The sequence below is a fragment of the Orcinus orca genome, chromosome 20 (assembly GCF_937001465.1).
Source record: "Orcinus orca chromosome 20, mOrcOrc1.1, whole genome shotgun sequence".
Lineage (NCBI taxonomy): Eukaryota > Metazoa > Chordata > Mammalia > Artiodactyla > Delphinidae > Orcinus > Orcinus orca.
Genome location: NC_064578.1, coordinates 13,536,882 through 13,564,067, shown reverse-complemented (window position 1 = coordinate 13,564,067; position 27,186 = coordinate 13,536,882). Strand labels below are relative to the sequence as shown.

General features: G+C 56.9%; 1 protein-coding gene across 11 annotated transcripts in view; it reads left to right on the top strand.

Annotated features, from left to right (window-relative positions):
* Positions 1 to 27,186, top strand: part of VAC14 (VAC14 component of PIKFYVE complex) — a 206,075-nt gene that overhangs the window by 144,059 nt on the left and 34,830 nt on the right. For all 11 annotated transcript variants that reach the window (XM_049703820.1, XM_049703821.1, XM_049703822.1 and 8 more), the window contains 2 exons: positions 14,411 to 14,567; positions 24,103 to 24,235. In XM_049703820.1, the coding sequence (XP_049559777.1) occupies positions 14,411 to 14,567; positions 24,103 to 24,235 (290 nt within the window). The remainder of the gene's footprint in view (positions 1 to 14,410; positions 14,568 to 24,102; positions 24,236 to 27,186) is intronic.

Genomic DNA, 27,186 nt, shown 5'->3' with positions numbered 1-27,186 from the left:
GTGGACGTGGCCCAGTTCTGCCTGAGTTAGGACTGACTCACTGCACAGTCACGGCCCTCATTTCAATACAAAAAGGGAGAGAATAGCTTTGCTGATTGGTTCCTTCCCAAGTACTGCAGTGGAAGCAGCTGAGTTTTCAGTCCTTTAAATGGAGTCCTTTAAGCCCATCCAGCCTTCTTTGCTCGCGACTGGTCTTTGCGTGCGTGTGCATTTGAAGGGAGCCGGAGGAGACGCAGTCCATGAAACAGCTCTGTTCAGGTTGCGGCTGTGGGAGCTCGATTTGCTGAAGTGCCAGGTGTTGTGGGGCTTTGGGGCCCATCTTGTGGGCCTCCGGTGGGGAGGGGATTGCAGCTGCTCCTGGGGACAGTGACCGGCGTGGGGTGAGGCAGGAGGGTGCTCCTCTAACAGCCGTGAACGTCCCTGCTTTCCCATCTCTCCAGGGGAGGGATTTAGGGACCTCAGTATCAGTGGCGAGTTGTGGTTTTGCCGCATCCTGGTTCTTCACCAGAATCACGTCCCCAAATGTCCCCCGCCGAATCTGGTGACCTTGAGAGGGTACAGTGTACTTGGCAGTGGAAATACAGCTATGAACAAGACAAAGTCCCGCTTCTCCTGAAGTGAGCTTCCTTTCCAGGGTATCTAGGAAGTGCTGTCTGTGAGAATATCCCAATACTTCCAGGCACAGCCCTGATCTCACATTGGAGCTCCCTGGGGTGCAAGACCCTGAAAGGCCATCTAGTCAAGTTGGACCACAGTCAGATTGGTGGGGAGGGGCCCCTTCCTAGGGAGGGCTTCACAGAGCCCCCTCGCTGATGGAATGTAACTGTGGCCCACCCTACGCAGGGCCGTACATCCAGCCTGGGGCCTGAAGGCACAGTTTAGCCCATTTGTAACAGCTGACTTGTGTGAGGTCGTTACAGTGCCAGGAACTGTGCTTAGACCCCTTAGCTGTTGTATCTAGAGAAGGTTCAACAGTTCTGTGGGGGAAATACTGTTATCATTTCATTTTACAGTTCAGAAAACACGGCCGAGCAAGGTGAGGTTAAGCTGCACACAGCCAGGGAGTGGTGGAGCCAAACTCAGAACCGGATCTGTTTGACTCCAAAGCCCGTCCTCTTAGTCGCTTAACCACCATGCCTGTGTTTCACCACCTGCGGCCCTGACCGCCCACATCAGAACCCCAGCTCGTGTTTAGTCATATCGTCATCCCCATATGCCTTTTTCTCTTGTTCCACAAGTTCTTGAGAGGATTTCTCTCAGTCTGGTGTGGAGAGGGGTGTGTGTATTCTGAAAAAGTTCTCCCTCAGCCCCCTGACCCTTTGTCCGCTTTTCTTATTGATTTACAGGAGCTCTTTGTATATCGGGGACATTCCATTTATCATGTATGTTGCAAATGTTTTTCTCTCCCAGGATGATTGTGATACACCCACGTGCCCATCACCCTTGGTGAGAGCCACTGGCCCCCGGGGGACAGAGTGTACCCAGGTGTTAATGATGCAAGAGTTGGGCACAGGGAGGGGCAGAGCCTTAGAGACCTAGCTCTGCCCCCCACCACCACGTTCCACAGTCCCCTTGGCACGTGGCCTCACTGGGGTGTCTTGTGTGCCGTTGTTTCTCTGTCCGCCTCCCCTTCCCCCTGCTCCGGTGGCAGCTTGGTAGTCCACACCCTTCCCCCCGCCCCAGTGGCAGCTTGGTAGTCCATCCACACCCGTCTGGCATCCTCAGGTTGTCTCTGCTTTACCTTATTCAGGAGAAGCGGCTGTTTCCTCAGTACCGCCTGCTCCTTGCAGACTTTATCTGAAAATCCCTTTTGTCAGAAAGAATTTGCAGGTGTCAAATTAATATTCTTGGCACTGGAGTAGAAATCCTCCCATTAGCTGGAGATCCAATGACTTGTTTTTAAGTGAAAATGCAACCCCAATTCAACAGCGCAGAATGCATGGCACGTGCACAGAGCTTCCTGCTGGACCCTGGTGGGAGGTGGGGCTGCTTCTTCCCCTGCCCGGAAGATGCCAGTTGTCGGCTGCCTCCCGAGCCTGCAGCTGCCGGGGCGGGCTCTGCCCGTGAGCCCCCAGAGGACAGGTCTTCTCCATGTTCCTGGTGGTGCGGCTGGCTCAGTTGCAGGGGGTGGGGGGAGGGGCGGCTCGGTGATTCCTCATCCTCATCTTACTCTCAAGCACAACTTGCCTCCTAACCTGGATTTAAAATCCTCAGCGGGTGGGGGGAGGACTTCCCTGGCAGTCCAGTGGCCAAGACTCCTCGCTTCCACTGCAGGGGCTGTGGGTTCAATCCCTGGCCAGGGAACTAAGATGCCATGCGGCACAGCCAAAAAAAAAAAAAATCCTCAGGGGGTAATTGTGGGTACGTGTCATTATACATGTGTCCAAACCCACTGAATGTACAACACCATGAGTGGACCCTCATGTCAGCTGTGGACTTCGGGGGATATTGATGTGTCAGCGTAGGTTCATCGATCGTAACAGATGCTCTGCCGTGGTGAGGAAGACTGATAAGGGGGAGGCTGTGCGCGTGCAGGGGCAGGAGGTATGTGGGAAATCTCTGTACCTTCTGCTCAGTATTGCTGTGAACCTAAAAGTTCTCAAAAAAAATAAAATCTATTTTAAAGAAAGAAATATGTAGAATTAAAAATAAAAAGTCTCAGTCTCAGAAGAGACCTGGAAGGATGTCTGGTGCCCCTCCAAGGGAATGTAGCATCCCAGACAGCCAGCCACCAGACCTGAGCTCGAATCACAGGAGCTCTAACCCCTCCTCACCATGGACCGTGGGCGAGAGCCTAACCGCTCCAGCCTGCGCAAAGGGCCATGATGTCTGGACATGCCTCATAGACCACTGTTTAAAGGGACAGAGTAAAACTCCTGGTCCGATCCTGGCCCTTCCTAACAACCTGTGCATCACCCCAAGTTCTTCAGGGGAAATTGGCATTTCGCTCCGTTGAACTCTTCTGCCCAGGAGCAGGGCTTGTCCCCATTTGAGTCATCTTGTAAAGCTTCGAGGTCTTTTTTGTAGGTCTTATTCATTATGAAGTTTACTTTCAGTATTTAAAATTTTGTTGTGACTTTGAGGGGCACTCCTTTACGGTAATATTTTTTCCCGAGTGACAGTGCAGCCCAGTGGCCAGGCTGTCCAGGAGTCTGGTCCTGACTCTGCCACTTAATAGTTGGTTGAGGGATTCCCTGGCAGTCCAGTTGGTTAGGACTCTGCGCTTCCACTGTAGGGGGCACAGGTTCTATCCCTAGTCGGGAGCTAAGATCCCCCATGCCGCATGGCGGGGCCAAAAAAAAAAAAAAGTTGGTTGCCCTTGAGCAGATTACATAGCCTCTCTGAGCCCGCTTTTCTTATCTGAAAACCGAAAGTAATGGTGGAACCACCCACCCAGGTTGTTGTGAGGATTAAATGAGATCGAGAATGTCAAATGCTCAGCACAAGACACTCAGCACATGTAAACACGTGGTAAACGTTAGCTCCTCCGGCGCTGGTTATAATTTCTGTGAAAATGGCAGAGACACACACTGAAATCAGGAAGGTGGGCTCCACGTTTGCCCCACGTCCTTCCTGCCTCAGTTTCAGCAGCAGAAGCTGGAATGGAAGCAGGTCTCTGTCCTGTTTCCCTGCCTGTCTCTAGGACCACACAGGCCCTTTGCAGATGTCCAGAGTAGGTGGGGCTGTTGGGGGTTCATCGTCCATTTCCAGGTCACAGAAAAACCAAGAGGAAGGCAGCAGGACCGGTACCCCATCCTGTGCTTTCTCCCCCTCTATCAGCCCCCCAGCAGCCCTGAGATAGCGCTGCCCAGAGCGGGGAGCCCATCGTCAGTGGGCTGTGTTGCAGTGTCGCCGGTGGAGGGGCTCCCAGCTGACTGCCCCGGGTCCGAGGGAAGGAGGAGAAATGCCATCCGCAGCAGAGAACCTGCACTGGGGCCTCTCACTGCCACAGCTTCTTGCTGATTCCATTGAGATCCAGAGGGGCACACCTCCCGGGGCCACCAGAGGCAGCCTCCCAGAGGCTTCTCAACATCTCGGAGCTGGGGTGTCCCTAACACCTTAGAGCAGACATTCTCAAACCAGGAGAAGTCCCCCCCTCTTTCCCCTCCCCTAGTTGCAAAGTAACTATGAAGAGAAATTGTGGATGGGAGTTTATGGCTTATGTGTTCAAATTCTAGAAAATTTGGAAGGTAGGTTAGTGAGGGCATTACTCACGGCAGTGGTAGAATTTCTAACTCCGGAATCCATTAACTGCATGGAGAGTGTGGTCTGGCTGTCACACCCAGTGGGACATACAGCCATAACTAGGAGGCCAGAATAATGGGGGGATAGTTAGACGGGTCTAAGAAGTGATCTGGGGGCATCTAACAAAGGTACTTAAAGTCCCCCATGGGAGCAGTGATGTACCCCAGTCCAGAGTAGCCCAGTGCCTTTCCTGTCCTCTACCCCATGGTACATCCCAGAAGTGTCCAGACCCGTGGGCGGGAGTGCAAGAGCTGCCCCGCCCTCTGCTGAGTCCTGAGGGAAGGGGGGGCCGTCAGCTCTTCTCTCTGGTGCGAGACTTGGCCCATCAACCCACTCTGTCTCGGGGCACTCGGACCCTCACCAGCAGGGGTGTTATCAGGGAACAGACACGACTATATTTGAGGGTGGTGGGCTTTGGGGGACAGGGAGAGGATTTCATTTGTTTTCATGGTCCAGATCCCAGGAGAAATGGAGCAGGAGATGTTCTCAAATCTCTCAAAAGAGAGAGCTCTGCGGGGCTACGCTGAGTCGCCCCAAAGAGAAACGGGCCGAGGCCGGTATGAGGGATGGGCAGAGTGGCTCTGGGATTGTGCTGTGACTGTTGCCACTGCTGCTGCTGACTGGAGGTCTGAGCCCAGTCCCCCGGTGCAGACTTGGGGCGAGGCTGCCTTTGGCTTCTTCTGCCTCGGGAAGCGGCAGCCATGCTGTCCCGTCATGTCCCTTTCCCTCTCCATCCCTCATCCCACCCGGTCCACGAAAGCACTCCCTCAGCTTTTCCTCTCCCCAGGAGCCCTTGTCACTGTGGTCTGGCGGGTCGGCCAGTTGGGCCCAGGGATTCATCTCTCTGCTATAAAGGGATTTAGCTGGTGGCAACAGAGCCTTCCGCATTGGGGGAGGCCCCAAACCCAAGAGCTGTGCCCTGCGGGTGGTGGGGAGGCGCCAGTCCCCATGGGTTCCTCTTCTGACTCACGTTCCAGCATGACGGGCTGTGCTCTCCTGCCCTCGGGAAGGAGGGCCTTCTGTTGGAAATTGGCCATCCCTCAGTGTTTGCCCCAGAAATGAGGGCTGCCACTTATCTAGAGGCCCCTGTAATTGACAGCAGCTTAGAGAGCCAGTGATGGCCTGTCCGACGCCCCAGCACTGGCGTCCTTTGGAAACCGTGCTGGTTGCTGTGTGCTGGACGCCACGTGTCTGGGAGAAGGAGAGGCAGAAACCAGTTTATGGGGTAGTTGCGCAGGTCAGAGTGCATCGCATCTGTTGCCTTAAGGAATGTGCCTGGTGATCTTGGAGTGGCTTTCATTATCCCCAGTTTGACATAAGACGAAATTCAGGCGTGAGGACGATAACTTACCCAAGGTCACACTGCCAGGAGCCAGAATTGGAAGTCAGCTCTGTCTGATTGCAGAACATCTAAAACCCCGCAGGAGGTCTGACCTCGCTGCACAGCGGGAGTGCCGCCGGGATGGGGTGCGCTTTATTCTTCAGTCTGGACACACTTGACTTTGACCTGCCCCATCAGGCTGCCCTGGGGCTGCTCACCCACCCAGGGCCCCATCCAGAAGGAATGGGCCAGTGGCAGGGACGGCTGAGGGGCGGTGTGGAAGCAGCCTGGGTGGAGAGCAGGAGCACAGGCCTCTGCTCCACGCTGCCCACTCTCCCCATGGGACCGGGCAAGTCCACGGCATCTCCTCATCTCCATTTCCCTCCCTAAATTGAGGTTGGACTGGATTGTGTTAGTCCCTTCCAGCTCTGACTTTGTGTGGTCCTGACTCCACTGCCTAGAATACTAATGCGGCCTGCTCAAAAGTGGACAGTCTTCTGTAAGAATGGGGCTTGTTTTTCCTTCTCATATCCTTGCCTCAGTTTTTATTTCACTCCAATTTTCATTCCATCCACTCTCCAAAACAAACAAAAACAACCCCTCCACCACCCACCACCCCCCGCTTCAATTTCGAAGATTTCTTTATAGTCAGATCACACGATCAGGTCAGATGCCAGCCCGGAGAACCGAGGGGTGAGATGTCAGGGGCCAAGAAATTGCTTCCTCTCGCCGAGAGCCCACCTCACATGGAGAGATGAGCTGGGCCACAGCACAGACAGCCAGAACAAGGAAGGTGTGGACCCTCTCCCGCTGCAGCCTTCCGGGGGCTGGTCCACTCAGCTCTCCCTGGGGCTGACCCTGCGGCTTCCGTTGGAGGCTTTGGAGAGGAAATGAGAGGAGGGGAAGTAATGAGCAGGGAGAAAAGCTGTGGCCAGCAAGGCAGAGACACAGGCCTCTAGTCACAAGCCACAGGGACAGGTGGCCCCAGGCCCCCACGGCCCAGCAGAGGCACTGGCCGTCAGCGCTAGAGATCCTGGGAGGTCTTCTGCAGTGAGCCCTTGACGCAGACGATTGCCGTGGAGGGGGCAGGGGAGAGGGGCGCGTGGTCTCAGTCCCAGAATTGAGCCTATGGGGAGGCCTGCTGCTCTCATCCTTCCATATCTCTGCACTGTGTGCTTTCACTGCCCCGCATCAGCCTCCCTCAGGTAAGGGGGGACCCACAGTACTCGCCATCGGCCGCCATCACCTGCTCTAGGAAGGCAGGTTTGTGTGCCGGGAGGGTTTTCAGTCTTCATCTCTGTCTGGATTCCCTCCACTGATGGGCAAGTGAGGACCCAGAGCTGCACCGTAACTGGAGCACCTGAGTTGGGCAGGGGGCTCCTGGTGAAGGCGAGGGTGGACTGAGAAGGGCAGATGAAGGGGAGGTTTGCTTTCCCGAAGTAGGGCTGGGCGGCACAGGAGGGAGTCCACAAAGGGGAGCTGGTTGCGAACCGTCTTACCCTGGACAGGGCTGGGGGCTCCCAGAGAGCCGAGCTACAGGCCGACTGGCCTCCAGGGATGAGCAGACCGCCTACCGCAGCCCATCTCTCCTTGAACTCAGGAAGTGATCAGTCACCTCACCTAGAAAGGTCAAAGTCCAACAACCCAACGGAAGTGCCCCAGGGAGCCACGCACACCAGGGCCACTGTCAGAATCCTCTGGAGCTTTTGTTTTTTAATAGGTAGGTTGTTTGTTTTGGCAGCACCGCGTCTTAGTTTCAGCTTGAGGGATCTTCGTTGCAGCATGCAGGATCTTTAGTTGTGGCACACGAGCTTCTTAGTTGCAGTGTGCGCGTGGGATCTAGTTCCCCGACCAGGGATCGAACCCAGGCCCCCTCAATTGGGAGCACAGAGTCTTACCCACTGGACCACCAGGGACCCCTCTCTGGAGCTTTTTAAAATCCGGCTGTTTGGGCCTCAGCCCAGACCGCCTGAATTGTTCTCTGAGGTGCAGCCTCGTGGCCTGGGTGCTGGTATTCTCCACAACTCGCAACGATTTTGATGCTTGTCTCTGGTTGAGAACAGATCAGCCTAAGATCCTATTGGGAGGCTAGGGGCCAGGCCCCTAGCTCTCAGCCCTGATGCCCTCTCTCCATAGCCCTTGTGGTGGTGGCCAGGTCAGGGGCCCTGTTTTTACCCGCACCCCCACCCCACTTGCAGCATCTTCAGAAGTCAAAAATTCTCCCAAGATGTGTGTCGATTTCTTCTCCTCCAGAGATGGCCAAAGCTGAATCAACTAAATTTCCCTGACATCTTCCTGTTGGCAGTTTGCAAGGCCCACGGACGGGGCGGGGAGTTCTGGTTGCTAGAGATGCTGAGGACAGGAAGTGTACCTAACGCTCGCTCCACGCCAGACCTGTGCTGGGCATCACCCAGCAGGCGTGGTCTTAGTCCGTCTCCACAGCAGGAGAGTGCGTTCTGCTGTGTCCCCACTTTACTAAAGTGCGTTCTGCTGTGTCCCCACTTTACTAAAGTGGAAACAGACTCAGGGAAGTGAAGTAACTAGGTCAGGATCTCGGCTTGATGCTCCGTGAATCCACGAAGCCTTATTTGTCACGTATGCCACCCAGTCCTGCTCATCAAGGCCGGCCAGGTCCCCGTCTGTGTCATCATAGCACCCTGTGCCCTCAGACCCTCTCACAGCCCTTGTCACACTCTATGAGGACAGAGGCTGTGTCCAGCACATAGGAGGTGCCCAGACACGTTTCATGAGCAAGTGAAGAGACGGGGTGGGGCAGGTGGTGAGCTGACCCCACTGCGGCCTGTCCCACCCTCCTCCCTCCCTTGCTGGGGCCTGGTTCTGCCTCCTCGGACCAGGGCTGAGTGGCTTGCAAGCACGCTGAGATTAATTGGAGACCTGGTAGTGGGCAGGAGACCGGGCAGCCCCACGCCGCTCTCCTGGTTGCCATGGACTGGTGCCCCGGAGACAGCGGCCCCTCGGCTCATCGCCTGGTAACTGAGCTATAACAGGGTGGGCACTGCTCCCAAGCCGGCCCCTTGCCTGTTCCCTGTCTGGCTCGTGGGGAGAATTTGCCTGCTGGAGGTGCACCTACTGGTCAGGGCCTCTGGGATACAAGTGAGCGATAGCTGGCTTCAGCAGGAAGCCCTGGGAGTGGGAGAGAAGGGGTGGCGGGGGCGGGGGGGACTGGTCTCCAAGTTGTCTCACCCCAGGCTGGCCTTTCCCTCCTCTCCCCTCAGAGGGATGGAGGCTGGAAGGCTTTAGGCTGCCAGAACCCACGCTGTGCTGTCACTGTGGAACTTAATAAGCAGTAGGTGCTGGCCTTTGGCATGTATGGCACATTTCAAACTTCACTAGAAGCAGAAGAGAAGGAAGAAAGAAAAGAAAGCAATCTTGATTCCTAAGGGCATGCTTCAAAGTCAGGCAACAAACCAAGATATAATCCTTTTTTTTTTTTAAGTTGATTTTGCTTTACCAAGCCATACAAGGCTCTAATCTGCGTAGTTTGCTCAGTGGGAAAATAGGTCTAAGCCTAAGCAGTCCTTCTCCCCCACCCCCAAATCTAAGTGTTCTTTTCGGCAGTGCTTTCCTTGCTTGTTGCAGAAGGCAGGGCTGCAAGGCTGCGGGACCCGCCTCCCAAGAGTGCTGGGCATGGCCTGCTCTGACCCCGTTGCAGCGGAAAGCTTTTCTGGGAAAACCGCTCCCTCCTGGGCTGGGTTGCGCTGGGCCAGGCTGGAGCCTGGTCGCTGCTTCCTCCAGCCTAGGTTTGCTCTATGTCCGGGGCAGGGGCTTCCAGCCCCAGTGCCGACTAGTGCCAGGTGCCGTCACCTAGAGCTCCATAGTTTGACTGCTGCGGGGCCCGTGGAGATCCTTTGACCTTCCCTCAGCTCCTCCAGGGGACCCTTCCTGGGGACGGCAGCCTGTGTTCCTAGAGTCAGTTCTCTGGCTGATTCCACCAGCCGCAGAAGCCATTCTATAGGTGTCAGGAACTCAAGAGGCCTTGGCCTGCTGGGCTGTACCCGTTGTGAAGGAAGGAGACAGGCTTCTGTGTGGAAGGAAGCAGAAGGCCCCAAGGCTTCCTGTAGACGCCTGGCCTCGGTGCCTCTTCATTTACTCTTAGCTCCACTTCCCAAGAGTAAGGAGTGGCCTGACCTGATCCAGCTCTCAGGCATGGCCCTGCAGCCCCACTGCTCTGGACAGAGGCATCAGATGGCAGTGGCCCGCAGACCTCAGCCTCCAGGACCTTCAGCCTGAATTCACCTCTCCCACCAGCCCGAGTGCATCACTTGGAAACACTCTTGCGGCCTCCTCCTGGCTGGGACTGGAAAGGGCCCACCCTGGGGATTTCCTTCCCTCCTCGTGGGACTGGAAGGCTGAGCCAGTTGACATCTGGGGCCTAGTCAGCTGACCAGTGGCCTAGCCAAACTTTGGAGAAGGCTTCTTAGAGATAAGTGGGTAGAGAGATGGGAGGCTTTTCCAGCCATCCCTTTGGCAGAAGCTGTCCAGAAGCATCCATCTTCCATCTCCTGCCTGGCACTGCAGGTCAGCGAGAATCTATTCAGTATCTGCTGAGGGCTTCATCTGGGGCTTCATGTTCAGGAGTCGGTAGGAGGAGAGGACGGGCCTGCAAGCCTAGGGAAAGCCTTGACCTCGCAAAGCTCTGGGTCTCCAGCTATTCCCAAGGTGGCGAAGGACCAACAGGAACGCGTCGCGGAGGAGGGAGGGGGCCTTCCGCCCCGAGCGGTTTTCCAGGGCTGGTCTGTGGACAAGGTGTTGGGACAGAGAGCGCCTGGATGGACCAAAAAGGGAAGGAGGGAGCAGTCACCATCCGGGAGACTGTCCTTGGCCTACTGGAATGCAGGGGGTGACAGCCTGCCGTGGCCCATCCAGACGATGACTCCCCTCCCACACTGAACTGTGCCCTTAGCTGCTGTCAGGTCACCTCCTAGAAGGAAGGCCTTTCTCAGGAGTCCCGTGGCTTCCTTACTTTGCTCCCCAAGCCACGGAGGGTGTGACACCCCTTCCCCCTCACCTCTGCCACCTTCCCCTCAGAGTTGCTTTGTCAAATGTTTTCCTTACCCAGTTGCCACCGACCCTTTCACTTCATCGATGGCCAGCTCACTCGGGGACCAGGGACCAGCTGATGTGCCTTCCCCACCCCCCCAGCCCGTTGCCATGGTGACGGCAGGCACTCCTCCTCCTGCAGAATATTGCTTTCTTGTAACCTTTTTCCCTCCCTCTCTTTCCCCCCTTCTTTCTCTCACACAGAAAGAAAGCACAAGTGTTTTATATTCATTCTGCGAAAAGCTGTGTAGTGCATACTAATTGGTGTGGCTTCCTCCTGCTTCTTTGAGCCTTTCCCGTCCTCAGAGCCAGGACCACAGGCCAGCGCAGGCATGGGCCCAGCCGGCCCGCTCTCTGGAAGGGGGACTGGCTCTGCGTTTCTAGAGGCCGAGCAGCGCGTTTATAGCTCTCGGCCTTTTGTCCAGGCCGTGAGCGTGATCAAGGCTGCTGAGATAACCCTGTCCTTCTCCCCGAGCTTCCTGTCCTCAAGCCAAGGGCTGCGAGGTCTCCAGGGGAGTAGAGCACTAACACCCTGGCTGGCGCAGAGACTCAAAGCCAGGTCCAGCTGGAGGGTGGCTCCTCTGTGGTCTCTGTTGCTCTGTCCCAGGCCCCCTGTTGGTGTTGCCCCCTGGAGCCTCTCCTCACTCCCCAGGCAGAGGCAGAGTCCTGGCCTAGGCCTGCGTCAGGGTTGTGGTTCCGTAGCCTCAAGTCCAGCACCTGGACTGAGTGGTTTTGCTGCTTGGCTGGGGGAGAGCCAGTGGCTGGACTTGATGGGCCTCGGAACCAGGAGCGGCTCCCCGCCAGCTCCCCACTCTGCTCTTCAGGCAATTCCTTGCCCTCCATTTTGATAGCCCCTCTCAAGCCCCTTGCTCTGGAGGCTGAAGGAGATGATGGTGTGTTCTCTGACTCCCACTTAAAGGGGGCTCCCACTGTACGGGACAGGAAGGACGCTGTGTGTGCGCGCGTGTGTGTGTGTACAGCAGACAGTGGGGCTGTCTGTTGGCTCTAGCCCCCCGGGGACCAGAGACAGATCTTGAGGCGTGGCCGGGATCACTGAAGGAACCTGTAGATGACATTTCCAGCTTTAATTGTGCAATTGAAGTGTAATTTGCATTCATTTGCCATTTGGTGTTAAACTTTCTAAAATAAGAGAATTCAAAATGCGAAGTGAGAAATGAGAATTCAAAATGCAGCTTTGCTGGCTGTGCTCTCCAGTGGGGCAGGAGGAGGTGTACAGAGATGGGCGCTGCAGACTCTCTTTGGTGCAGAGATGAAATCTGAAGGCCTCGATGTGTGCGCCGCTGTTCCTGCCCAGTCCCTGATCCAGGGCCACTGACCAAGCTCGGCTGTGGCACCAAAAATCTCAGCACAGAAGTAGTACGTGAAGCATCTCCTGTAATCCTCACAACAACCTTGCAAGGACGAGTCCCCATTGGCACATATGAGGAAACTGAGCCCCCCATATCACCTGCAAAACCAAGTTCAGACCTGCCTCTTTGCCTGGGTCCTAGTTTTTTTTTTTTTTTTTTTTTTGCGGTACGCGGGCCTCTCACTCTTGTGGCCTCTGCTGTTGTGGAGCACAGGCTCCGGACGCGCAGGCTCAGCGGCCATGGCTCACGGGCCCAGCCGCTCCGCGGCATGTGAGATCTTCCCGGACCAGGGCACGAACCCGTGTCCCCTGCATCGGCAGGTGGACTCTCAACCACTGCGCCACCAGGGAAGCCCCAGGGTCCTAGTTCTTGATGACCTGCTCCTGCCTGTGGCTTCTGCCTGATCTCTGCACCAGCCCCACACCCCACTCCGGAGCTGGGCCAAAGCCTAGTTTCCTGGAATGTGCCACAGGGTCTGGCCCTGTATCCATGAAAGGCTTCTGCTAGTTAAGAGAACGCTTTGCGTGCCTTCCTCTAACCCCTGGTTCCCAGGCAAACTGGGGCTCAGGTACTTCCGAAGCCTCCCAGCCCCCCTCAGGCCGAGCTGCTGGCTCCCGTTGCACAGGCGCTGCCTTATCAGTGCGTCAGGACCTCCCGTCTCCCCCAAGGTCACTCTGGTCCGAGGCAGGGCCCAGTTCAGCCTTGCAGCCTTGCATCTCCTCCAACCAGCACAGGCCCCGGCAGTAGATGCTGGGGGATGGAGGGAGGGTTGTTCACTGGTCTACTGGTGATGTTCACCGGTCCAGGGTCAGGTGGCTGAAGAGCAGGGTCAAGATTGGAAGTCAGGGGGACTCCCATGGTGGCGCAGTGGTTAAGAATCCGCCTGCCAATGCAGGGGACATGGGTTCGAGCCCTGGTCCAGGAAGATCCCACATGCCGCGGAGCAGCTAAGCCCGTATGCCACAACTACTGAGCCTGCTCTCTAGAGCCCGCGAGCCACAACTACTGAGCCCGCGTGCCACAACTACTGAAGCCCACGCGCCACAACTACTGAAGCCTGTGCGCCTAGAGCCTGTGCTCTGCAGCAAGAGAAGCCACATGATGAGAAGCCTGCGTGCCGCAACGAAGAGTAGCCCCCGCTTACCACAGCTAGAGAAAGCCTGGGCGCAGCAACAAAGACACAACACAGCCAAAAATAAATGAAATATCCAATTCAGTGGGTTTTGGTATATATACAAGGTTCTGCAACCATCACCACTGTCTAACTCCAAAACATTTTCATCATCGTACAAACAGCCTGGGAGTAGCCTTATTTTGACTATAGTCACCACGTTCCATGGCTGGCCTGTCGAGCCACACACAGCCCACGCACCGGGGCCCCATCCGCCGGTGCTCTGCGTCACTTCCCCTGGTTCAGGACTGAAGCCCTTGGTTGCCGTGGTAGTTCTTGGCCTGGGCTCAGGCACAGTCATCCATCTATTGGTTGGTGCCTGTTGGGCATCCACTGGGTGCTAGAGATAGTCTTGCGGGTACACCTGTGCTAGGACAGGCACAGTCCCTCTTCAGAGCACAGAGGTGAGTGGGGAGCAGAAAAGGGTGGGCAGCCCTGCCTGCAGTGTGGCAAGGGCTCTGCTGGAGGAGCTGGGACAGGTGAGTTACCAAGTTGCGCGCACACACACACACACACAAACAGGGTGCCCTACCCCCTCCCTGGTGAGGCACCACCCTGCTTGCCGTTGATGCCAGGTGAGGAGCTGGAGGAGATGGGTGCTGTGCAAGGGGAGACAGCCCCTAAAGGTACAAGGGCTTTTTGGATTGTGGGGTCTCCCCTGGGGACCTCTCACATCTTCGTATGAATGTTGCAGAGGTAGCCGAGAACTGAACCTTGTGTCTAGAAGTTGGAAACTTCTCCGTCCTGGAGACCAGAATTACACCCCAAATGTGGCAGGTGGCCTGGGGTCACCTCTGTAGAAGGATCTGCCCTGTGGCCTGGTGGTGGGCTGGGCCGTGGCCAGCACCCCCAGGAGTGTGGCCTGGAGGGCACTGTTGGACCCTTGCACAGGTCGACATCGAGGCCTGGCCAGCCCCGGAGCCCTGGGGTACACACCGCACAGACTGCACCCTGGGGACCATTTAAAATATACAAGAGGAGTGGTCATGGGAGAGCTGACTCCCGGGCCTTGACTCCGGCTTCCTTCCTGCACTTGCCCCCGTCCACTGCCTGTCTGTGCTCTCCTCGGTCCATGTCCTTTGCAGAACCCTCTGAGTACTGTTAGAGCCACAGTCTTGGCAGCTCTCACCAGCCCCGTCGCCCTCTGCAGACCCCTTCCCACCCCCTGGAGGGAGCTCTCCATCTCCAACCACAGCTCAGCATGGAGGTCCTTGTCCCTCATCCTCTGCTTTTCTCCCCCAGGTTATTCTGAAGGATCTGGAGGTATTGGCAGAAATTGCTTCCTCCCCCGCAGGCCAGATGGATGACCCAGGCCCCCTCGATGGCCCTGACCTCCGTGTCAGCCACTCAGAGCTCCAGGTGCCCACCCCTGGCAGAGCTGGCCTACTGAAGACTCCTGGTGAGTCCTTCCCGGAGGGTTGCAGCCTCGGGGACCCTGGGAATGACAGTGCTCAGTCTTGTCCTGGACCGGCTGGCCTTTGGGCTGTCCCTCTTTCCGCACCCTCCTGCCTCACACTACAGCAGCCCTCCACCCCTGTAAGAGACCTTCACAGCCCTTTTTCCTCATCTCCCTGCAAGTCTCGGGCTTTTGGGCCTTTGGCTAAATATAAAACCATCCGGGTCAGCTGACTGTCTCTTTCCCTGGGGTGGCGTCTCCCAGTCAGGAATCAAGGGGCTTCGGAGTCTTGGGTGTCACAGGTGGAAGACTAGGCAGCCGCTCCCTTCCTCATCGAGAAGCTAAAAATAACATGGCAGGCAGCCCAGGCCGGAGAGCAGATAATTCAGACAGGATGTTCCCGGGCAGTCCTTCAACGTAAAGGTGGCCGTGGCACTCCTGGAGCTCAACCCTCAGCGTCCTTCCAGACAGCAGGTGGCTCTTCTCCCTGGGCCTGTGTGACTCCCAGGTCCTCCCTCCCAGGCAGACGCCTCTTCCCTCCAGTGACACAATCCTGGAAAATGCCCAGGGATGCGACTTGGAAGGAAAGTACCCAGCGAATCTTGGGCATTTGCCTGGGGTGTCTCTTTGTCCCCTGAGCAGCTCTTGACATCCAGATACAAGGTCCTAGACCTCCTTTGATGCAGAAGCCAAGAGTCAAATAGATCTGGGGCCTTTCAGTGGCAGCATCCCTCCTGCAGCCCCACCATACTGGTCCCAGAAGGCGTTCCGGTACTCGGCCCTGAGGACACCTGCTTGGTGGAATTGGAGGTGACCCCAGGGCTGCCATTCAATCACAGAAGGCCCATGCATTAAAGACATCTGCCTGATGACACTTGAATTGAAGCCCCTGCAGTGGGGTGTCACATAGGACCCCAGGCTTCAGGCTACCGCCACTGTGCACACTCTTGGGCCTGCAGCTGGTCCCAAGTTTCCAGCTGTTTCTGACCAAAGCAAGGAAGGAGTAAGGGGCTCTAGCAGCAGCCCAGCTTCCTTCTCTCATTTCACAGGACACGGTGGTTTCCCTGCCTGTGAGCCGTTTCCTCTGGGCAGTCAGAGGCCACGGCCGGGAGGCTCCCACGTCCTGACCAGGAGACCCCTAGGGAGGAGATTCCTACCCTTTGTCCCACAGCTCAGGAGTCCATTCTCCATCCTGTGTCCCCATGTCAGCACTTGGGCGTCAGCCTGAAGTCTCCGGATGGGAGGCAGGAGTGCCAGAGGTTGAGTGTGAGGCCAAGCCTCGCCGCAGGGGTGGGACAAAAGGGGGAAGAGCAGCAGCTGAGGGAGGGGTTCCCACCAGTGCGGCCAGGCCCCCAGATCTCCCTGCCCAGGAAGCAGTTAGCACACATCCTCAGGGGGAGAAGCTGAGGCAGCATAGCCTCGGGCAGGGGACACCTTGTTCTCCCGGGACTGTCTGTGATCTGTCCCTCCATCTGTAAGGTATCTTTTCTCTTCCTCCCGGGCACAGAGAAGCCGATGACTGTGAAACGCTTACTGGCTAGTGGAGATGGGCCAGAAAACAGCCATGAACAGCTCGGGTCTGTGTTGGAGAGGGCCTGGTCCAGGGAGTTCCGGCAGCAAGCCCTCCACTGCTGGGGAGCAGGGGCTGAAAGGGACTTGGAGGGCAAAGAGGTTGAACCCCAGCTCCTGGCCCTGTCAAGACAGGTGGGCCGCTAGGGAGGCCAAGGTAGTGAAGACTTGCCCCAGCTCACAAGGCTGTCAGACCGGCTCACATCAGCCAGGGCCTCACCCCGAATTCATAGAAAACAGCCGAGTATGCCAGATGGGAAGAAATTCCATCCTGGAAAGAGCACCAAGGAAGTGCCTGAAGCTAGTAATGCTTCCCTACTTCAAGGATACACAGTGCCATGGGCCCCGAGCTCTTAGCCCGAGACCTATGTGTGCCCTGCAGGGAGTGTGGGAACCACACATGCGTGCTGTCCATAGTTGACCCCAGATCTGTCCGACGGGTCCATGGTTTTAAAAGGTCAAGCTCAAGGCGGTAATAGAAGAGCATGGGAAGCCAGAGCTGTACCCTGTCCCCTCTCCCGCCTCAGCCACCTTGGGGAGGGCACACGCCAGGCCCCAAAGGCCCCAGAGCTGTTAGGATGGTAGGGGTGCTTGTGTGAGTCAGAAAGCATGCAGGAAGTGCGCGCTCATTCCCTGCGGCCGCTCTTTCTCCCATCGCTTCTCAGGCGTGCGAGGGGTTTGTTCTGTCCGCTTCCGTCTGGCTGTGCACAGAGGCTGCGAGGCCAGCCCCTCTTCCTGTTCGGTCACTGCCTTCCTCTGCTCTCCAGGGCACAGCTCTGAGAACTTGCGGAGTGCAGAGCTGTGTCCCTTTAAGGTCGTTTGCCACCTTACCGCCACCCCACCCTCCCGTCCCTGTAAAGGCACTTTGGAAAGCCAGGGAGGCTGGGAGCCAAGCAAAGAGGAAACCGGTGGTGTTTGTAGGGAGCTAAGTGGCCCTGCCTTCCTGTCGGGTCTGTAAACTCGGAGGGTGCAGATTGAACGCAGCAGGAGCGGTAGGGAAGCCAGCCCATTACACGCCTGGATAGTTGCTGTGCTGGCCTAAAAGCGCCACAGGAATGGTCCCCAGGGCCACAGGCAGAGTTGTCCACAGGGGATTTTGCTCTCGCCTGGCCTAGCATGAACATCTCTGGCTCCAGCACAGAGCGGCAGGGGCAGAGGTGGTGGTCTCCCTCCCCCTACCACCCCACCCCGGCCTGCCCCTCTTCACTCCTGACCTTGGCAGAGCCCCGGGGCTGGGGAGAGGGCCACCTCTGGGGCAGTCAAGAGGGGAGCTGCCTGGGTGGGCGGCCCTGAGGGAAGCCTGTGGAAGGCTCCCTGTCTCCCTAACTTGTGTTTTGGTGATATGACACGAAAACAACCAGTTGGGTCCCCTGTGACTTGGCAACTTTTGTGCCTTCTCTGTGTGGCTCCACATGGCTGGGGCCCTGCCAGGCTCTGGGGAGAGGGGGTGGTGAGCCCCCTGGAGCAGGCCTGCAGTGGGCAGGCCCAGCAGGAGCAGGCAGGCTCTGGGCTGAGTCCATCATTGGAGACGGGGCTGGACATCCTGCTGCACGAGAGGCAGGCCCCTGGGCCCCGCACCACAGCAGTGTGGCGATCTGGGACCAAAAGTCACTCCAGGACTGACGTTTGCCCCCAAAACCCAGTCTTCATGACCTTCCCTTCTGGCCACGGGGCCCATTCTTGGGATAAAGCAGCTCTTGTCAATGTGTCCTGCAGGGCTCGCTGGTCCCAGCTCTAAACACACGGGCAAAAATGAACGTTCTGATTCAGTTTCGTTGCTTATAGCCCGGCCTGGCGTGACCAAGTGCAGAAATAAATTCTAGAAGAAACGCGGGAAGCCATCCCTGGTAGTTTTGCCAATAGTAGCGGTGACTGTGATATGCTGAGCTCTCGTTTAGGACTGGGCACCGTTCTAAGCTCTTCTCACGTCAGCTCGCTGAACCCTCCCCGTGGATCAGCCCTTGACCCTTATGCCATCTCTGAGGAGGGCACTGTCATTCCCACCTGGGCTGGGGGATCATGGCAGCGGTGGTGCTGGCCTGGGAGCCTGGCCTGAGAGCCTGCTCTCTTCACCTTCACACTCAGAAGACGGCAACACACGTGAACCCCACCCTGTCCAGCAGTGGTGGTGGAATCGGTGGTCCAGCTTCTTCCTCTGTGTGCTGGGCTGTGGCCTCAGCCTGGCAGTTTTGGGAGGTATCCCTCCTCTTCACAGCGACTTCAGGGACCCCATTCCAGCCTTAAGCCCCTCAGCACCTCATTTCCTGCCCTTCTGCTGCCTCCCCCCTGGCCTGCCCTCTACTTCCTCCGGCCACACCAGACCGTTTCCCAGCCCACACACCCTTTTCGGGCGGCGTAAAAGCACTCGGGTGCTGGGGCAGCTCTGCGCTGCCTGTCCTGTGACCTTGGGCAAGTGTCCTGCCTCGGTGCCACCTCTCCTTCCTGTGTAGATCGGGTGATGGGCCCCTGGGGGGCTTTGTGAGCGCTTGCATGGAAGGGGGTAAGGTAAATGCCCTGTATGTGTAAAGTGCTGCCTTTGCTTCCATCCTTCTGTTACAAGAGCTTACGCGTGCTCCAGGCCAGCTCAGATGGCTTCTCTTCCATACAGCTTTCTAGGATATCCCAGGCCAGACTCCTTTCTCACACTTTGTTCCTTCCACCAGTCACACTGTGGGGTTCGCATCTGTTTCCCCCCTGGCCGTGACCTCTTAGACCCCCTGAAAGTGCAGGTTATGCCAGCCTCAGCATCGCCTAGAGCTCATCAGAAATGCAGACGCTGAGGCCCACCCCGGAGTCAGAATCACATTCTATCAGGATTGCTGGGTGACTTGTGTGCTCCTCAGTTTGAGAAGCACCAGCTCATACCGCAGGGGCCTGCTATACTCACCTCTGAACCCCCAGCGTCAGGCGCCCAGTAAGGGTCAGCACCCCTCTTTCAGAGTTTCTTAAATTGACAGAAGGAGCGGGTACCAGGACCGATCACCCAGTCCCCATTGTCGGGTCTGAAGCTCCCCTAGCACATCTGCCCAGGCCTTCACTTGTCCCCAGATGGAGAACCTGGCCCCCTTCAACCCAGGCCCCTTCCTGGTCTCTCCAGCGCCCCCTTGGCCCCAGCCCCTGCTCTCCCAGCAGGGGCAGCGCGGCCCCTCTCCACCGCCACATCAGCTGGAAGGTCCTCCCAGGCCCTGCCCTGGCCCATCAGCTTATCTCTTGCTCCGAACCAGGCAACTGGAAAGCCTCCTGGATTTGGGTGACTGCCCAGGGCAGAGGACTCCCCGGCTTTTCCACAGAAAAGAAAGTTTCTGCCCTTTGGATTGGGTCCCGAGGTTGCCGTTGCTGCAACATCTCAACCACCCTTTTGTCCACACAGCCATAGGGTTTGGGCCCTCTACTCAGTGGACTCCACACCCCCTGAGACCCTGCTTCCCGAGTGGCCGGGGCCTCCCTGTCTCCCAGCCCCTGTTCTGTGTGTAGGCTCTCCCTTCCCTGCTCGTCCCCCTCGGTTCCATACCAGCCTCCCAGTCACGCAGCCCGCTCCTCGGAGCACTTCCTGTGCCAGGCATGGCGTCACGCTCCTAACCCCCGCGAGGTTCACAGATAGCTACCGGCCCAGAGAAGGTGTCACATCCTCGGGAGTGCCCTGCCAGTCAGCCACAGGACCTGCATCTGCGCCAGGTCCCCGGCCCTTCCCCCTCCTCTCAGGGCAGCGGAGCCAGATGCCCACTGGAGGTGCTGGCCAGGCACACGGCCCCAGCCCTCGGGGGAGGTAGCTGGGAGGGCTGGGAGCGGAGCGGGGACCCTGCTGGGCCCAGGCTGGGCGCCTGGTGTTTTTGCATCTGGTTTTGTTGAACTGTAACTCGCGTTGTGTATTGAGGCCAGAGCTATTTTTATCCTGACATGTGAGGCTCCTTCACGTCATAGCCGCAAAGCTCAATCCAAAACATCCCAGGGAAGGCTGTTTGTAAGACGTTCTGCAGATTCTCATGTCGCCACATCAGGTTTCACTTAGTAACATCTGCAGGGCTGGCTCCCTGGCCGCCCACGCCCCGGCCTGGTTTTGTATACAGGGTGCTCCCAGCAGTATCTGTTGGCCCCTCGGCCAGCCGGTGGTCACGTGAACGTCCTGCCAGAGCCCACTCCTCTAAACCAGAAATGCCAGGCAGGCGGCACTGGGACTGGTCCTCGGCAGGAGTAGGGAATGGAAATCCCGCTCTTCTCAGCCCCTCAAAGGGCGCCTCCCTCCTGAGACCCGTGTCCAGGTTGCTCCCAGCCCTCTCCTCACTTCCCCACCTCCTGGGGCCCCGGCCAGAACAGCTCCCCGACCGTCCGCGGCGGGCCTGGAAAACTGTGCTATCAGCAGTGTCTCCTGAGTCGAAGCCTCCCAGCCCTGTCGTCCCAGCAGATCCTCATGTTGGAGGGCGGGCCCTGACTCCGGGCGCCGGGCCCCTCTCTGGCTCTGCCCTGTCCTAATGGGCCGGCAGCATGTAGCCCCGGGCCCCTCCCGAGGGAGAGCTGAGCTGAGTAGGCTTTTATGGGCTGCTGAGAAAGGAGGCCGATTCCCAGCCGAGCTTGTCAAGCACGCAGACGAGCGAGAGGCAGAGGCGGCCGGTGGAGGCGCTGTGAGCTCCCCACGGGGAGGAGCAGGCTGCGGTTGGGCAGAAATTAGTTCAGTTGAGAGAGGCCTGTCATTCCCTGTAGTAACACCCCTGGAGCGGGTTTGTTCTCTCTGCACCCCATCTCCTCCTCCCGTGCCTGCAACCTTGCCTGGAAACATCTCACAGGTTCCACCTCAAGCCAGCTGGGCCAGAAGGGCTGGTGAGTCAGAAAAGTGGCCGGTGGGGCCAGTGGGAAACAGGCTGGGAAGGACCGAATAGGCCCTCACCCTGTCCGTGGTGAGCACTGAGATGCGCCCCATCCTTGCCCGGCCCACCTGGTCAGTGTTGCCCTTCCCCCCGAGCTTCCCAAGGCTCCCCACCCTCTCCTGCAGAGGCTTCTCTCAAGGGCAGTGGCCCTGACCAGAGCCCATTCTGGTGGGTGGGAGCCTGAAGGGCCACCGACCTCAGGCAGCTCCCCCGAAGCTCCCACCCTCCTAGTCTCAGCCTCAGGAAGGCGCCCGGCGCCCACTTCGGTTGCACCCGGCCTGCTGCTTCTCGTAGTGCTTAAGCGGAGCAGCGGAAGCTTTCTCAGTAACCACCGCACTGTGAGAATGGGAGGCACTCGACGTGGCTTCTCCCAGATGTGGCTCTGCCCCCTCCTGCCTCCTAAGGGCCTCAGCTCCAGGGGCCACCATGCGGGCCTGGACGTAGAGAGTGGATTGTGGGGCCCAGAGCGGGCTGTGGCTGAGGAGAGCGGCGACATGTGCGGAGCAGCCCCAGGCCTTCTCTTCTGCCGGTCTGTCAGCTGAGGGGTGGCCAGATCTCCCTCCCTGAATGTGGGGGGTGGGGGAGGGGTCCCAGGCGATCCCCTCTCCTCACAGCCTCCCTGCCCCCCAGCAGAGGACTGTGAACTCGTCCCAGATCTGACATTCCAGACTATCCCCAGCCCTCAGTCGTCCAGTCCGAGACTCGGAGAACGGGAACCATTTGCTTCATGCAGTGCTCTGGGTTATGGCACGTTTGCCAGGGATAGCAGCCCCGGTTTACCGAGGTCAGACTATTTAGGAAGCCCCAGGCCAGGTACGTTACATGTTTGTCTCGTTCAGTGAGGGCTCTCATTGCCCCCACTTTGCAGATGAGAAAACTGAGACTTAGGGTAAGAGACTTGCAATTCTGGAGTTGCACAGCTAGTAAGCGGTTGAGTGGAGGTCTGATCTGAACCCAGGTCTGATGGACTCCCAAGCCAAGCTCTAAACACCATGTTTGATGCTTCCCACTGCCTCTGTAGGGACAGAACCACCCAGCACCTCTCCCCAGTGCCTGCCCAAGACACCCAGTCCCTGGAGACTGGAGACTGTGGCCCCAGGTGGGGAGGATTTTGTTTTGGTCAGTCCCCATTTTGGTCCCTTTGTCCTTTGGAACCTAAGCCTGGAAAAGGGGTGGGACAGAGGTGTACGTACAGAAGCTAGAAGGGGACAGGGACATAAGGAGTCATCATGAACAAGCACCCAAGAGAATGCTGCAGGCAGCTGGGCTCCAGTCCACACACACCTCCACTGGGGGGCGTGGGGGGAGCCTCTGCCCTCCGGCCAGGCCACCATGGGGGCGGCAGAATACATATCCTCAAGTGTGGGGAGGGGGACAAGGGGCTGAGAGGCAGCCAGGCTGCCTCAGCAGCTGTATCTGCAGCCACCTCTTTGGAGAGCCCCAGCTGGGCCTGGGGTAACTCGATCTGTGAGAATGTGACACTTGATTCTGCAAACAGCCCCTCTGGGCAGGGAGCAGAGACTGTTTGCCATTCCAGAGTCACTCAGGACTGCCTGGGCCAGGCTCTTCTGGACAGGGACCCAGAACAACACACTGCAAACAACAAGAAATTCAATGAGGCCTGTCCTTGAACTGGCTTCTCGCCCCGTGCACAGTTCACAGGAGCTGTAAAAGAGGTTCAGGAGAGAGGACAGTATTTTGAAGGTGTGGCTCCTGGTAAGGAATCCTCATAGAGTAATTCACAGCCAGGAAAAACAAAACAGGAAACACCTTTTCCAGTTCCCAGCCACTTCCCCGTAAGGACCACACGAGGATGTAAGGAAGACTGAGTTCAGCAAAACGACAGAACTCCTGGGACAAGGTTTTACTGCTGCTTCCTGGCATCTGATGAAGTCAGCCTGTAGGGGCTCCTCTGTAAGGCTCACTTGTAGTGCTCTGGGCGACGCTTCCACACGTTCCTGTTTTATGCTCTAGGCTGATGCTTCTGGGAGCTGATACTCCTTGCACAGCCAAGCTTGATTCCCAGAGACCCCCCACGCTGCCTGTTTCACTAAATCGTACCCTTTAAAAGGGTGAACTTTATGGTATATGAATTATATCTAAGTTAAGCTGTTATTTTTTTAAAAAAATCAGATGTCCTGTTAATGCCTCAGGCAGATGGAATGAGGAGTCCTAGCATCACTGACAGCTCTTTCCAGCAGTGCTGTTGAGGTCATCATGTGTTAGAAAGGAAGGACGGGGGGAGATCCCAAGGGGCGTATGAACAGACACTACGTTGGGATCACCCCGGCATTGTGTCAGCCCCGCCCTCGTCCCCTCCGCGCTGGAGGCCTTACATAGGGGACCATGTGCAGGGCTGGGGCTGGGACGGGGTTGCAGGGACAGTGTGGTGACGGCTGTATCTGGCTTTCAGTGTATTTTCAGCTGGTACACATAAGAGGGAGACCTCGAGTGTGCTTCTGGTTGTAAAGCCAGCTCAGGGTCTTCAAAGTACTACTCTAAAAGAGCGTCTTTGCCTGAAGATGAGGAAGAATCTCTGATTTCAAAACATTGGGTGCAGATGGAAACGCTCGGTCACATTCTGTCGGTGTGTGCTGTCTTCACCCTGGTGGCTGTGTGCATAATTGACTTATTCTTAAGCAGCGGCGGGAAGGGAGTATGGCTTCTGCCTCGCAGGCTTCATGGACCATTGAGGTTGTGTGTCTGCCTTCTCTCTTTCCTCTCTTTGACTTGCCATTTGCTCTTAACCAGTCAAACAAAGCCCAAGTGTATTTTATTTATTAGGATAATGAGTAAAAATAAATTTTTTTTTCCAAAAATTTCTGGCACCTAGCAGCAGGTCTCACACGTAGGAGATATTCACTAAGTGATGGAGGGTCAGCTGGAGGGGTGGACAGGGAAGTGGGTGCTTTTTGCAGTAAGCGGAGTTGTATCAGCTTGCGCACACTTGTTTGGTCCTGGCTTTTTTGCTGCCAACGTGGCCCTTGATTGAAGGTGTTCCCTCATCCTGTTACACAGAGACTCTTCCCCCACGTTTTTGGCGTTGATAATTGTTTATATTCTGTGGACGCGTAGAATAAATCCCGGCTCTGTCCCTTTCTCTATAGGTACCAAAGGCTTGGAGTGTTCTCCTTCGACTCCGACCATGAACTCCTACTTTTACAAGTTCATGATCAACCTTCTCAAGAGGTTCAGCAGCGAACGGAAGCTTCTGGAGGTCAGAGGCGGCTTCATCATCAGGTTAGCCTCCGCGTACCTTCTGTGGTCCCACAGCCTCGGCTTTTCATTCTCCTACCATACAAGGGGTCAGGGCAACCATTTTCGCTTCCACTCCTCTCTCCTCCTTTTCCTGACCTTTGAGCTCTTAAAAGAAACAAAGAAGGTTCCCGCTTCACACCAGGTTGCTGGTGCTACTGACATGGGTTAGGTCGATGTCACCATTTTTTGAACAAATGAATTCGTTTTTCACTTGTTGAGACAGCTTTCCTTGAGGCTAGATATCCTCTCATTGAACACTCTTGTGGGAGTCTTCAGGGAGAAAAGGAGGTGAGCCAGACAGAGCATGAACCTGGCTGCGCTGGGTGCCCAGCTGTCAGCACACCGTTTGGCCACAGCTGGGTGGCAGCAGTGGCTCTGGCGGAGCCAGGTTCTTGTGCTGTGTGAGCCCAGCCCCGGACAGTCCCAGGGCACCAGCCCCAGTCCCTGGAGGCCTGCAGAACTGTCACCGCCAGCAGTATGGCCAGGTCTGGCCCTTTGCCTCTTGCTTGGCTCCAAGGAGCAGGGTCACCAGGAGAGTGACCTTAGGCCAACAGAAACCTAGAGGGGACACAGATTTCTCCAGGCTCCCCAGAAAGCCAGGCAGAGGAGTTTTCCAGAATACTCTGAGTGACCCTAGATACTCTACAGCAGTGGTTCTTGGCCCTGACTGCACGTTAGGTCACCAAGGAGGCTTGAAAAAGAAGGTGATGGCTGGGCTCCACCCTGACCAGTGAAATCAGGACCTCTGGGGCGACGGAGGTTAGTAAAGCCATCCAGGGTGCTCAGGGAGCAGACTAATGTCCCAGGAGTTGGGGGGCTCCTGATCAGGGCCATCTGGGGGTCGGGGAGTTGAAGGAGAATTCCAGGGGGAGGGTCCACCCTGCACAGAAGCTTCAAGGCAGGAAGGAGGTTGGAGAGTTCATTTTGCTGTAAACCAGAAGGCGAGGGGAGAGGGGCTCAGCTGTGTGAGCTGGACTAAGGACTGGGGCCCTTACCCAGAGGTCAGCGGGAAGCCTCTGAATGGGTTCGAGCTGGGGAATGGTGTGACCGGATTGCTGCTTTTTATATATATATAAATTTATTTATTCATTTCTATTTTTGGCTGCGTTGGGTCTTCGTTGTGGTGCGCGGGCTTTTCATTGCAGTGGCCTCTCTTGCTGCAGAGCACGGCCTCTAGGCGCGCGGGCTTCAGTAGTTGTGGCTCGCAGGCTCTAGAGCGCAGCCTCAGTAGTTGTGGTGCACGGGCTTAGTTGCTCCGCGGCATGTGCGATCTTCCTGGACCAGGGCTTGAACCCTTGTCCCCTGCATCGGCAGGCGGATTCTCAACCACTGCGCCACCAGGGAAGCCCCAGATTGCTGTTTTTACAGATTACTGTGCTGCTGGGAGAGAATGGGTGGATGTGTGGGAGACCGGCTGGGAGGATGTTGTCCAAGGTGGCAGCTTGGTAGGGGGATGGGAAGAAGCAGTGCAGTGCGATGCAAGAATTAGTAAGAAGTGTGTTGATTGGTGATGAATTGCATGAGGAAGGGAGGGAGGAGAGAGGGATTGGGGGGACGGCCAAGACTGTGGTGTGAGCAGCAGGGTAGATAGTGGTAGCTGTCCCTGAGGTGAGATCCCCGGAAGAGTAGCAGGGAGGGAGGGGTTTCAAATAGCTTTGGGAACGTCAAAGGAGAGACACTGAAGACATCGCTATGTCTGCCTCTCAAAGGAGGGATCTAGGCCCACGATACAAATCTGGAGGTTGACGGCAGTCATTCATTCATTCACTCTCTTATCCATTCATTCAACAGATATTTACTGAACACTGTGCGGGGTTCCATTCTAGATAATTCTACCTTGTGGATTTCATTCCTAGGGACTAAGAATGGTTGGTGGTCAGAGCGAAGGAAGGCTGCCCGGAGCCGGGCCCTTCAGAGTTCCAGTGTGTAATAGTTGGGTCTGGAGAAGCCGGGAGAGGAGGCTGAGAAGAAGGGCCCAAGAGGTAGAAAGAAGCAGAGGAAAGAGGCGGATGGCGGGAGGCAGCGAGGGGAGAAGAGGCCGGAAGAGGGCCGGCTGGAAGGCGTTGGGGAGTCTGCTGAGCGTGGGGCGAGCTGAAGGAATGGGGGACAAGGAAATGGGGGGAGCAGGCCCAGGGCTTGCCTGTGTGGCGCCGGTGGGTGGAGGAGCCACAGGGCCCCAGCTCCGGGCAGAGGGTGGCATTGAGGCCTCCCTGGGGAACAGGCCAAAGGGTAGAGTCTCAGGAGGGGGCAGGCCTGCCTGGTCAGAAGGACAAACGGCAGGACCACACGTCCCTGCCCATCAGGAGGAAGGGGCTTCTGATGGTCTAGACCACCCACAGGTGTCCCGGTGGTGGGGGGGTGGTGTCACCACCCTCTGCCCTCCTGAGCTCTCGCAGAGCGGGGTTTCTCAGCGTCGGCACTGTTGGCATTGGTAATTCTTCGTGGCAGCGGCTGTCCCGTGCGCTGTAGGGTGTGGAGCAGCGTCTCCAGCCTCGACCCGCTGGATGCCAGTGGCACTGTCACCCACCCAACTGGGACAATCAAAAATGTCTCCAGACAGTGCCAAAGGTCCCCTGGGGGGCAGAATCGTCCCGGGTGACGACCACGGTTACAGAGCGACAGAAATGGATTCTTACCGTCACTTGCCAAAAGAGGAAGGTTTCCATGGTTTTTTTTTTTTCACATCAAGTTGGACGGTTGGGGCTTGAAGAGACCCCCTACCAGGAAAATGACGGACTCTTCCCACACGAGTGGCAGTTAGCTTCATGCGGCTTTCGAAATTGTAGAGGTGTCAGCTCTTTTGATGAGCCCTCCTTGCCTGGAAGACTTTCAGGAAACCAGTGGAGAGAAAGGCCTTTGAAAATGGAATTTGTAGCTAGTTTCCTCTCTGGAGAACTGCGCTGTAATGGGTTTTTCCATCCTCTGTCAGCCTC